Source organism: Argopecten irradians, chromosome 8, assembly GCF_041381155.1.
Source record: "Argopecten irradians isolate NY chromosome 8, Ai_NY, whole genome shotgun sequence".
Classification (NCBI taxonomy): Eukaryota; Metazoa; Mollusca; class Bivalvia; order Pectinida; family Pectinidae; genus Argopecten; species Argopecten irradians.
The window spans coordinates 8,105,609-8,119,830 of record NC_091141.1 but is presented as its reverse complement, the minus strand read 5'-3'; the positions used below and the strand labels follow the sequence as shown (position 1 = coordinate 8,119,830).

Below are 14,222 nucleotides of genomic sequence, written 5' to 3'. Positions count from 1 at the left end.
TTAAATTTGTCCCTCACAACAAACACGAAGAAACAGATAATGATATAAGTATCTGGTTTATCTGGGATGTTTCTGAGTAAAACTTGCGCAAGTGATCACCTCTTTATGAAGATCTCCTTTTTGAATAGGCCATTACTCCTTTAAGGTTCCAGTCGAATCTCCAGGTACTTTTTGTAGAAAGAGTACACAATCATACATACTACTTGGTGTTCTTTATAGGCAGATTACAGTGTACAGCATATCAACTTAAAGCAGGTATATATAGATTTCTGAATTGGCGTATAAGTGTTATATTTACATACGACAAATATGAAAAATAGAAAATGGAATGTTAATCAATTTTCTATTTCTATTATTTTTCAATATCGAGTGACAATAACTGTATTTTTTATGCTAAACTTATTTTCTTTGAACGTTGCCCCCTTCCCCATGTGTGGAACTAAATTATCAAGCAGGAAATACATGAATAACAGCTCTTTTCCATCTTGTGAGGTGGACATCCTACTCGATGTAATATAAATGTTATTCATCAGGAAACAAAGAGTTGACTCTATAACGTTGACCATCTACTTACAAAACATCTTAATGAGGTAAGCTTTCACAGTTACGAAGGCAATTCTTCATGTGCTGCGGATTCGTTTTTTCCCCAATTTTCTGAGTTTGAGAAGTTGACAGAAGCGATCACACACGGATTAAATATTGAGTAGATGCCGAAATCAAGAAGTAAATCAGCAATATATATTTAGTTCTACTTCATTAAAACCTTGGGTGTGATCTGTTTAAATGGAAAACAAAAAAATACTTTTCTTGAATTATGTCATTGCTTATTATAATAAATGACCGAAATACAAGCATAATATTTACTAATTTTAACTACTTGTGTTATATACATTAATAAATCCAATGGAGTTAAGAAAATTCCTTATAGACAGATAGGGATCAATTAACGCCTATGTACGAAAATTCCTTATAGACAGATAGGGATTAATTAACGCCTATGTAAGAAAATTCCTTATAGACAGATAGGGATCAATTAACGCCTATGTAAGAGTTTATATATACATAACACAAAACATATGCTTTAAAAATGCATGAGCATGATTTTTATTATTAAACTCGTACAAAATTTGAGAAAACGAAATATTAATTTCCGTCGTGTTGAAATTAGATATTTTCATCATGTAACACAGCACTTGTAACTTCCACAAACGCCCAAGTTCCCACCCCGGTACTCTCTCTCATATGAGCGGCATGAACTTCGACACCATCCGCGGTTGCCAAGGCATGAATGATTGTCGTTGCTCCCTGTAAAATACAGATAGATATCAGTGAAATTTAAAATATACATGTAGATATACAGTCAGAAGAGCAAAAAAAAATTTACACTAACATTTCACTTTAAATATACTTTTACATTAACTTAATCAATCAATTAATCAGTGTTTCTTTGGTAAACATCTCACACATGTAAGCACAAAGAACACTACATATTAATTCAAATGTTTTGATGGAATACCAATTTCAATTGGAATTCATCTTCATTTTCCATTTTAAAATCTTTGAAATTATCTTTTAGAATATTCAGGGTTTAGTTTCCTTTAACAATTACCCTTATGTATTCATGATACCTATATGTAACTCACCTGTCCGTAAGTAGGGCGTCTAAGTGTCAACTTTAAAGTTTAGACTTGTCTTTTGAAAATCTTTTTAAAGGCGTGTTTCGTTCATTATTATGACTACTTCAATATCCTTTTTGGTAGAAGTTATAATTCCTCCATACATTGTAATTCCCTTATCGGAAATATAACAGAAATTAGAGTATTTCAATGATGAATTCGAGATTTGATAACCGTAGGAATAAAACCCTCTTGAGCTAGTTGTTTGTAATTAATGATTAATTATCACCATATCTGCATGTAAAGTTCATTCCGAGTCACGATCGATGGCCATGTAACTGTGATACAAGCCAATAAAAGCTAATTTTGTTCTATTATTCCATAGTTAGGTATTGGAGTTGCTACACAATGGGATAGGATTTTTTAATTTGTATAACACCTCTCATTGGTGTAGAAAGGGCAGAGAAAAATCCTATATCGGGTATGTATAACTCAGAGAAGACACTAAGGACTTCGACCCTCGATAAATGGTTTTTCTTACTAATTTACATCAACTCGTGGTTTGTCCAATACATAAACCCATTGTATCGCCAAATCGTTATTTGTCAGAAATGAACGAATCTCTAAAACCATCGGTTTGAATACTTACTTGATCTATTGATAACTCTCCTCAATGTCACTCCAGCTGCAGTCACGGCCGCTGCTCCGTACGCTCTCACAAGCCACCTATTGTTCATATAAATCAATCAATGACAAAAAAAAAAAATTAAAATTATAAAAAAAACATCAACGAAACTTTACCAGAAATCATGATAACTAGTGTTGGTAACTGTCAATTCAATCGGACCCTCCAGCACCTTCCTTTTCACGAACGATTCTCGTACATGATGGATGCCATATCTCGATAATGCCAAACAAGAGCTTGGGTAAGTAATTCTGACATTGTATGGTACTAATTGTAGGCATTAACTTTTGAGCTTTCTTGCCACCATTCTAATTCCAGGTGGAATGGAGGGCGACAACACAGTATGAACGTCACAGAAAAATGATAAAAGGTGCTAGTGTGACGGTTATCGACTGGCACAGAAAAATGATAAAAGATGCTAGTGTGGCGGTAATAGACTGACACAGAAAAATGATAAAAGGTGCTAGTGTGGCGGTAATGGACTGACACAGAAAAATGATAAAAGGTGCTAGTGTGGCGGTAGTGGACTGGCACAGAAAAATGATAAAAGGTGCTAGTGTGGCGGTAATAGACTGGCACAGAAAAATGATAAAAGGTGCTAGTGTGACGATAATAGACTGGCACGGAAAAATGATAAAAGGTGCTAGTGTGGCGGTAATGGACTGGCACAGAAAAATGATAAAAGGTGCTAGTGTAGCGGTAATGGACTGGCACAGAAAAATGATAAAAGATGCTAGTGTGGCGGTAATAGACTGACACAGAAAAATGATAAAAGGTGCTAGTGTGACGGTAATGGACTGACACAGAAAAATGATAAAAGGTGCTAGTGTGGCGGTTATGGACTGGCACAGAAAAATGATAAAAGGTGCTAGTGTGGCGGTAATAGACTGGCACAGAAAAATGATAAAAGGTGCTAATGTGGCGGTAATGGACTGGCACAGAAAAATGATAAAAGGTGCTAGTGTGGCGGTAATGGACTGGCACAGAAAAATGATAAAAGGTGCTAGTGTGGCGGTAATGGACTGGCATAGAAAAATGATACAAGGTGCTAATGTGGCGGTTATAGACTGGCATAGAAAAATGATAAAAGGTGCTAGTGTGGCGGTAATGGACTGGCACAGAAAAATGATAAAAGGTGCTAGTTAGTGTGGCGGTAATGGACTGGCACAGAAAAATGATAAAAGGTGCTAGTGTGGCGGTTATGGACTGGCACAGAAAAATGATAAAAGGTGCTAGTGTGGCGGTAATGGACTGGCACAGAAAAATGATAAAAGGTGCTAGTGTGTGGCGGTAATGGACTGGCACAGAAAAATGATAAAAGGTGCTAGTGTGGCGGTAATGGACTGGCACAGAAAAATGATAAAAGGTGCTAGTGTGGCGGTAATAGACTGGCACAGAAAAATGATAAAAGGTGCTATTGTGGCGGTAATGGACTGGCACAGAAAAATGATAAAAGGTGCTAGTATGGCGGTAATGGACTGGCACAGAAAAATGATAAAAGGTGCTAGTGTGGCGGTAATGTGCAGAAAAGATGTGGCGGTAATGACTGGCACAGAAAAAATGATAAAGTGCTACAAAAGGTGCTAGTGTGGCGGTAATGGACTGGCACAGAAAAATGATAAAAGGTGCTAGTGTGGCGGTAATGGACTGGCACAGAAAAATGATGAAAGGTGCTAGTGTGGCGGTAATGGACTGGCACAGAAAAATGATAAAAGGTGCTAGTGTGGCGGTAATAGACTGGCACAGAAAAATGATAAAAGGTGCTAGTGTGGCGGTAATAGACTGGCACAGAAAAATGATGAAAGGTGCTAGTGTGGCGGTAATGGACTGGCATAGAAAAATGATAAAAGGTGCTAGTGTGACGGTAATGGACTGGCACAGAAAAATGATAAAAGGTGCTAGTGTGGCGGTAATAGACTGGCACAGAAAAATGATAAAAGGTGCTAGTGTGGCGGTAATGGACTGGCACAGAAAAATGATAAAAGGTGCTAGTGTGGCGGTAATGGACTGGCACAGAAAAATGATAAAAGGTGCTAGTGTGGCGGTAATAGACTGGCACAGAAAAATGATAAAAGGTGCTAGTGTGGCGGTAATGGACTGACACAGAAAAATGATAAAAGGTGCTAGTGTGGCGGTAATAGACTGGCACAGAAAAATGATAAAAGGTGCTAGTGTGGCGGTAATAGACTGACACAGAAAAATGATAAAAGGTGCTAGTGTGGCGGTAATAGACTGACACAGAAAAATGATAAAAGGTGCTAGTGTGGCGGTAATAGACTGACACAGAAAAATGATAAAAGGTGCTAGTGTGGCGGTAATAGACTGACACAGAAAAATGATAAAAGGTGCTAGTGTGGCGGTAAACGACTGATAAATTGATAAGAAACATACATTCCTAAATCTTATATCACCGTAGATAAATAGAATGATACATATATATATCAATTAGAAACAAAGAACAAAAAAAACGTTTTCAAATTTAGCAAAATATATGAATTATGTAATAAAATAAGAAATAACATAGCATAAGCTAAGATTAGCATAAGCCCTCTACACTAGTCTTATGTATACTCAAGAGGGCTGTTGTGTGTCAGTATACATTTATGTATTGTGAGATTGGGTGTGTGTTGCATGGATGTAAGTGTGTACTTTGTTTATTTCAAAACGATGAGTCGAAAGGCTCAAGGTAATAAAAGAATTGAATTGAATCGAATTGAATTGAATTAAATTGAACTATAGTACATAATTAATAAACCTCTCTCCTTATCCTCAAAAAAGATGATTAAAATGAAAACAAGATACAATACATTGTGTATACATTATCTTCATTTTAAGAACAGAAATCAATATTATAACAATTATTCTCAATTGTATATACAAAAAAGGGTATTTTATCAATATTTCATTCCGTGCAGTAATTTTTACATAAATTGACGGTTGTTCAATAAAATTATACCGAGATGAAAAAGCATTTGTATTTTACCTGAAAACTTGTGGTGCTACGGCCATTCCTACATAAGCAAGGGGTATGGCACGTTTCTTTCTACTCTTAGGGATCTCCTCCGACCAGGCCGGACATATGATTGCCATTACAATGAGGGCCGTGAAGAACAGGGAATAACATCTTACTAGGGAGGGACGAGTCATTGTCGATCTGGTCGTGTCTGCAGTACAACATATAGAAGTTTATAAAGTAAAATATATAGAAATAACAGAAATTATTATTCACATAGTAAAACGTATAGAAATATATGTAGTAGTATAAAAAGAATTCAGGCACAACATAACAAAGAGGTGACAATGATGTACATTGCCAGACTTTTAAAATTTAAAGGCCTAGTACGTTTCCGAAACAACAATGAAAAAAATCTTAAAGGCAATAATATATCTATATATACGAGGTTAAAACACCAAACAAATTTGTTTTTTTCCATTCCTTGTGTAAATATGCAAATTAACTTTTAATCTATTTGAATTAAGTCGTTCAGGAAGGGATGATATGTGTAGTACATGTACTAACAGTGACTCAATAACTTTTTAAAACTCTTTTTACTTTCCCGTTTAAAAAATTGAAAGCCCGTTTTCTCATCAGTATCTCATCAGTCCAAAATCATTGGAAAGCCATATTTGGCTTATATAGATATATGGTAATATTTACATAAATGGTTAAATATGTACTTAAATCAATGGCAACGCATACAAAATAAATAACATAAAAACAATTTTGGTCATAATTTCAATATTTTAGATATTAATAATGGAAAGTCTAGAATGTGCCATTTGGTGGTGATTTCCCTTGTCCTAATCCAGTTGGTTTCTAGGTATCTACGTTGCGATTCTGATTCAGATCTATGAAGTCGTTAAAGTTGAAATCGAGTTTTTTTCTTCTTTTTAATTCGTATTATAACTATGATTATAACTAAATTTATGAAAACGTTGTATCAAGATTTCTACAATGTCTCGATACACGCTAATTTATGGCATTTCAAACACAGTTAATGGATTGTAATAACATAATGAATAACGAAATGCTTTGTACTAATGATTTAACCTACTGTACACATTTTAGAGAAGGCTCTAATCCAGGAACATGAATGTCAATGAATTACAATAAATCCTGATAAACAAACATCATCACCGAGAATTAATATTATAGTTTCCGAATACTCACTAAACCAAAACCGATTGCTTACTTCAAACAATGAAAACATGAATACTTACCAAAGCTGTAGTTGTGCCAGTAAGGTCAAGTCAATGATACAATCGACAAACCTCAGCATTTATATAGACCCATATAACCGGATTTTAAAAACCACAAATTGATGCGTGATGCATATTGCATTTAATGCTGACAACTGTGTAGGTTTTCCAATTCATCCAAAAAAAAAAAAAATTTTCGTTTTCCAAGTAAGATAGGTAATAAAAACCATATCCACTAGCTCGCTTAAGTACTTTTCTTGGTATCTCGAAAGCTGCTGGTTAACCCAGTAAAAACCCAAGGAGCGATGGCTCCTGGTGTTAGGGGAAACCCCTCTCTGTAGACATTGCAGTGCTGTTATATCTGTCATGTCTCAGTGAACAATTAATTATGTCTGATAGTTATGGAAATTTGAACAGTTAGGTATAGCATCACTGAGTTAGAACTATACAAATGGATACAGATATGAACCCACATGTCTGTGAGAAACTGTTTCTCAGTACAAATGGATAAGAACTGACACAACACTGAACTTACTAATAAATTAATAAATGTTAATTCATCATCATCATCATCATTCATCATAGCCATCATTTTATATGAGGAATTTGAATTTGTTAGCATTATTCATAGAATGTAAAAAAACAATACAATTTTCTTGTTGCCATAGAAAATTCAAATGAAAACACCGTGTAATCAAACATTGGAACAGGACGCAGAGATCGAACGTTTTACTGGAATCATGTAAAGATTAATCAGCTAATGCGGATAACCACTGAGTAATACAATAATGTACAAATACGACAAATTAATCAGTTACCTTCAACGCGTATAAATAATAATAACTACATGTATATGAAAAGCAACAACACTATACCGCCTGGGTGTTGCGGTTATCCATTTTAAACCCACCCATGGAAGCAAGTTTCAATTTTTTTTATTTACCAAATGCAATATAGCATATAGGTGTAAGAAATACATAGATACATAATACAATGATCATTGTTATGTTTCAAGATGGCGGAGGATAATTCCGATATACTTCATAACAAATTAAGCAAATTGACTAATATATCAGTATGATATACTACTGCAGATTAATGAGAATTTTTCTTTTTTTTTCTGTCTGGATCAAATATTTCCCCAGCAAATTTAAGCTCTCTACATTTTTAGATGAAAATAACAAAATTAATTTATATACACTTGTGTGTTTGTGGTAATAAGCCTTTATAAACATGGACACCACAGTGTCGATTACGTGGGTAACCGACAATGTTTTCAGCCAACAGGTCAATCAATTTCAGTATGACACTTGTTGCATGATAAATGTTATCACTTTAGACATTTTAAACATATAAGAAACTACGATTAACGAATGAAAAATTCAATAGCTCAAATCTAATGATAATAACGCTAATGCATGTGGATTGTTTTGGTGCAGTTATGTTATAAGATAAAGGAAATAAACATCTTTTTATTTATTTTTCTTAATGATATATTTTTATGTAAGATACTCTATTCTACTGTCAAGGCTTACTAGATCAATAAATGTATATTAGGCATTCAAACTAATTTTTTCATCATATTATGTAATTGGTTATGGGAAGAAATGCAATAGGCACGGGTTTCCAACTCCTTTTACGTATGTAGTATTACTTCCTGTTTCGTTTTTGAGAAAGTAGTACTAGCAGTTACCAAGAAAACGCCGCTTTACTTCGCCATGTATTTTATCACAAGGCTTATCTTTCGCAGAACACGAAAATAGTTTAAATGATTTAGAAAACACGCGCGTGCTGTCAACAATCACGTACTTTATCTTTGTGGTAAACATCGAGATATGGTTTTAACAATAAAATCCCGCGATACGGACGTTCATATAAACACAACGAGGTTTTTATCATTAACTGGACCACCAATACTGGCTAACCAAGTGCGTATTAACATTTCTCATGGAAAATAACAATTGTGGTTTTTGAAATGTCACTGTTACATGTTTATCTTAATCAACATTTAACTTGTCAATTAAGCAAATGATGACGCACCTGTTGTGACAAAACATATCAGCAGTATGTTACAATATAAACATGAATTTAATTTGCTAGATATAAGATATGGAATATATATAACAGCATATAACATTTAGATCACTTTGTGCGAATAGGCCGGTGAGAGTGTACGATGGCGCGGCGTCCGTACGTCTGTCCGTCAACATCTCTTTCAAAATTCTACTAGTCATAAAGTTGTGAATGTTTTAATCTTTGGTCAGAAACATCGTTGTGGAAAGGAAAACAGATCATGAATAAATCTGAGCTCTGACCTACCTCCCCGGAGCCGGAGGGGCGGGGACCTATAGTGGGAAGTAGACGTAAATTTCTTTAAATCGACACTACTCATAAAGTTGTAGATAAATTGTAATCAAAGAGGTATGGTCACTTCCGCCTGTGGCAGGCGGAAAGTGACCATATACCTCGAGCTCTTTGGTTAAAATTTATCGTGGCGAACTAGGTCGCTCACAGCGCGCTAGCTCTTGGTCGAGCTAAAAATACACTACAGGTAAAATGTCACGTGACCTATTATGGGGTCTCCCTTGTCCAAAATAGATTGCTACTAGTAGTCCATTTTATTGTTCACATAATAGACAGCAAATTTATCAATTAATAATGCATGTAATCACTTCGAGTTACGGAAATTTGAACAGTTGGGTATAAAATCACAATTATGTATGACCCCCATATGTCTGTGAGAAAGTGTTTCTCAGTACAATGGATAAGATTATTTAGGTATATAGCATCACTGAGTTAGAACTACAAATATGTGTGACACCATATGTCTGTGAGAAAGTGTTTCTCAGTACAATGATCCGGATAACAACAGATAGAGAGTGGTTAAAAATATTAAAAGAGCGTCACCACTGAACTTACTAATAGTGTTAATTCATCATCATCATATCATCAACATAATCATCATCATCAACATAATCATCATCATCATCATCATCATTCATCATAGCCATCATTGTCTATCAGGAATTTGAATTTGTTAGCATCATTTACAGAATTAAAAAAAAAGATAAAAAAAACAACAACAACAAAAACCCAACATTTTCTTGTTGCTATAGAAACTACAAATACAATATACCGTGTAATCAAACATCGGAACAGGACACAGAGATCTAATGTTTTACTGGAATCATGTAAAGATTAATCAGCTAATGCGGATAACCACTGAGGAATACAATAATGTACAAATACGACTAATTAACCAGCTTATGCGGATAACCACAGAGGAATACAATAATGTACAAATACGACTAATTAATCAGCTTATGCGGATAACCACAGAGGAATACAATAAAGTACAAATACGACTAATTAATCAGCTTATGCGGATAACCACAGAGGAATACAATAATGTACAAATACGACTAATTAATCAGCTTATGTGGATAACCACAGAGGAATACAATAATGTACAAATACGACTAATTAATCAGCTTATGTGGATAACCACTGAGGAATACAATAATGTACAAATACGACTAATTAATCAGCTTATGCGGATAACCACAGAGGAATACAATAATGTACAAATACGACTAATTAATCAGCTTATGCGGATAACCACAGAGGAATACAATAATGTACAAATACGACTAATTAATCAGCTTATGCGGATAACCACAGAGGAATACAATAATGTACAAATACGACTAATTAATCAGCTTATGTGGATAACCACTGAGGAATACAATAATGTACAAATACGACTAATTAATCAGTTTATGTGGATAACCACTGAGGAATACAATAATGTACAAATACGACTAATTAATCAGTTTATGTGGATAACCACAGAGGAATACAATAATGTACAAATACGACTAATTAATCAGCTTATGTGGATAACCACAGAGGAATACAATAATGTACAAATACGACTAATTAATCAGCTTATGTGGATAACCACAGAGGAATACAATAATGTACAAATACGACCAATTAATCAGTTACCTTCAACGCGGATAAATAATAATAAGAACAACAACACCATACCGACTGGATGTTGTGGTTATCCATTTTAACCGCACCCACCACAGTGTTGATTAGGTGGGTAACAGACAATGTTTACAGCCAACAGGTCAATCAATTTCAGTATGACACTAATGTTATCACTATAGACCTTTTTAAACATATAAGAAATTTAGACTACGAATAACGAATGAAAAGCGATTTGAAAAGCTCAAATCTAAAGATATTAACGCTAATATATGTGGAGTCTTGTTTTGATGCAGTTATGTTATAAGATAAAAGAAATAAACATCTTTTTATTTATTTTTCTTATTGATATATTTTTGTAATTCTACTGTTTCTCAACATGTATAAAGTTAACATTCTTTATATTTTGGGTAGTATAGGTGTTGGTAAATATGTCAATCTTCCGATAACTAGAACAATAAATGTATAGTAGGCATTCCAACTATTTTTTTATCATATTATGTAATTGGTTATGGGAAGAAATGCAATAGGCACGGGTTTCCAACTCCTTGTACGTATTATAATTACTTCCTGTTTCGTTTAAGAGAAAGTAGTACTAGCAGTTACCAAGAAAACGCCGTTTTACTGCGCCATATATCATATCACAAGACTTATCTTTCGCAGAACACGAAAATAGTTTAAATGATTTAGAAAACACGCGCGTGCTGTCAACAATCACGTACTTTATCTTTGTGGTAAACATCGAGATATGGTTTTAACAATAAAATCCCGCGATACGGACGTTCATATAAACAACGAGGTTTTTATCATTAACTGGACCACCAATACTGGCTAACCAAGTGCGTATTAACATTTCTCATGGAAAATAACAATTGTGGTTTTTGAAATGTTGCTGTTACACGAATATCTTTATCAACATTTAACTTGTCAATAAAGCAAATGATGACGCGCCTGTTGTGACAAAACATATCAGCATCAGCAGTATGTTACAATATAAACATGAAATTTGCTAGATATAAGATATGGAATATATAAACAGCACATAACGTTTAGATCACCTTGTGAGAATAGACCGGTGAGAGTATACGATGGCGCGGCGTCCGTACGTCTGTCCGTCAACATCTCTTTCAAAATTCTACTAGTCATAAAGTTGTGACTGTTTTAACCTTTGGTCAGAAACATCCTTGTGGAGAGGAGAACAGATCATATATAATTCTGAGCTCTGATATCTCTCACTGGGGCCTTATAGTTGGAAACATCTTTAAATCGCTACTTTTCATAAAGTTGAGAATGGATTTTAACCAAATTTGAACAGAAACATCCTCGGGTAAAGAGGAATATGTCCTTATCTCCGGGCCAAATCGGGCGGAGTCCAATATGGGAAATCAATCTTTTAAACTTTTCTTCCGTAGTAGGAACGAAATGATTCTTGACTGACAGGGAATAAATGTTAAATAAATCAAGGGTCTAGCTGGATCTCAGGACCCAATATGGACATTATTGAGGAAACTATTAGATTATTTAAAATCCTTCTTTTAATGTAGGAATGAAAAAAGGAGTCATATTTGGTCTGGTGCATCGTTGACTGAAAGGGAGCAAATTTTGCATAAATAGGGGAAATAGATGACATTCTATTTAAAATATCCTTCCTCTACTTTAGCATTGATAGGATATCTATCTATCTCTTTCTTCTCTCTTATATGTTCCTCTTTAAGAATATAATCATAATATAATATGAATATATGATATGTGTTGTACATTGTAATGGAGAGGGCATTTGTAAGTTAGAGTTAACTTGTACCCGATCGTGTTGCTAATATGGCAATAGAATATGCTTAAACTAATTGATAGGTCCATTCACAAGCCCTCCTCTCTCCACTTAACATGGAATGTTGTTGTTAAGAAAATTTAACACGTGATATGTACTACGTCGTACGTTGTGACTTGCAGTGTAACATGCCATACGTCATAGACTCGTAGAACAGCAGGCGACTTCCAGAGAAGTACTGCATTTTATGGTAAAGGCATGAAATTTGATATGAACATTGATGGTGTTATATGAAATCAGATATGGGGACCCCTCGCATAAAAGAAATAATTAGACACATTTCACGGAAGTGAATCTAGACTGAAAAACAAACACATTTCATGGAAGAGAATATAGACTGGAAAACAAACACATTTCACGGAAGTGAATCTAGACTGGGGAAACAAACATAGTTCACGGAAACAAACCAAACCAAGGAGATATAAGTTTACAAATTTTACGCTGGTATTAGTGGTAAGGCCCAATATAGACTAATTAAGATATAGAGAGAAAGAAAAGGAAGTCTCAGTGATTCATATTTGGGCAATTAATTTCAAAGTGCCGTACAAAAATAACCAGACAAGGTATCCCAACAGCGATGGGCTTAATTTAAAGTTAAGATATATTAAACTTTAATATGATACCAAGAAGTCATATTTAACTATGATCAAGGACGTGTATGAATCCTCGGATATGACCTAGAACATGTTCGCACACCAGAGTGTCTATTCGCTACATTAAAAGCGCGGCGGTCCACAATGGTTTGCAGAATTTCGGAAAAATACGTATTTACTGGTTTGACGCTTCACTTAACCCCCTCTCTTCTCGTGTTCTTTCGCTATATATATTATTCTATAGTGGGTCATTGACTGACTAGGCTGCTAAATAATTTTTCACAAGTATCTTTTCGACAATCGTTTTCAATATTGAAGAACATAAATGTATTAAAAACATATCTTTTAACATTTACGTTTCAGTTTCATGTACAAGGCTAAATCACATGACGAGAAAATTGGTGGAACATCAAAAGAGTGTTTCCCATACGTTTTCTATATCACGTAAAATAATTGACTGTGGAATAAAATATAACAAAGATGAATTATGATCCACGGCATTAACTTTTGTTGTTTGTGATGATATCACGATAATATCACGATAGATCTGGATTTGTTGACGGTAAGTGGGAATATTCTCAAAAAGTCGAAAAAAGTAGAAATGTTATCAAAATATATTACATGTACAGGTTTTTTTTCTGTGACATAATATATACATTGTATAATGTGATCACATGCACGCGAGTTCGTATAATCTCTCGCATACATTTTTTGGACCTTTACTTTTTTGTGGATATGCTGCTCATTCTAGCGTCGGTCTTGTGAGTTCAGTAACGAACCGAACATACTTTAACCTTGGACACGTGAGTGAATGCACCGATTTAATTAATTCATCTTAAGTACATTATAGGGCGTTGTTGTCACACCTGGATGATTTCATTCATATTGCCCTTTTATCAGATTAATTTTCCATGATTATGTCATAATAAATTTGTACATGTAATTAATAAAACTTTTACCGTTCACTTGTGGTTAATGGCCAACAAGCGATTGTGGAATACAATGTTTGAACAAGTAGTTTGATTCACAATAAATATTTTTTCTGTCATTTAAAATAGCTGGTAAATTGTCAATCTTGGTTTGATTGTAGTATTTTTCTGCTACCATTTGAAAGGGATTGTCCGTTTGAGTGAGCTTCATTGTTGGAGGTTCCCACTCATGCTGCATATATTCATGAAGACACGATTGCTTAAGCTGGAATAATTGTAATAAAGTTTCAAGTATTTTGATGTCATTCTCTCGATCTGTGATTAATCAAAACTCACCGAGTCTTGTAAATATGTTTTGACTTCTTGAGTTAATTATAT

General features: G+C 34.5%; 1 protein-coding gene across 1 annotated transcript; it reads right to left on the bottom strand.

The window, feature by feature from the left end:
• Nucleotides 1-1,080: 1,080 nt before the first annotated feature.
• On the bottom strand, nt 1,081-6,790 carry LOC138329258 (big defensin). Its single transcript, XM_069276102.1, has 4 exons — nt 6,523-6,790; nt 5,285-5,465; nt 2,266-2,342; nt 1,081-1,305 (listed from the first exon to the last, which is right to left on the bottom strand). The coding sequence occupies exons 2-4, from the start codon at nt 5,446-5,448 to the stop codon at nt 1,178-1,180; spliced, it is 369 nt and encodes a 122-aa protein (XP_069132203.1). The 5' UTR covers nt 5,449-5,465; nt 6,523-6,790; the 3' UTR covers nt 1,081-1,177.
• Between the last annotated feature and the right edge of the window lie 7,432 nt (nt 6,791-14,222).

Bases quoted from the DNA above. Each gene is read 5' to 3' on its own strand.
- LOC138329258 (XM_069276102.1), bottom strand. From the start codon at position 5,448: ATGACTCGTCCCTCCCTAGTAAGATGTTATTCCCTGTTCTTCACGGCC. The intron at 2,343-5,284 runs GTAAAATACAAA...TATGAACAATAG, and splicing joins GTAGCACCACAAGTTTTCAG to GTGGCTTGTGAGAGCGTACG. The intron at 1,306-2,265 runs GTAAGTATTCAA...TGTATTTTACAG, and splicing joins GAGAGTTATCAATAGATCAA to GGAGCAACGACAATCATTCA.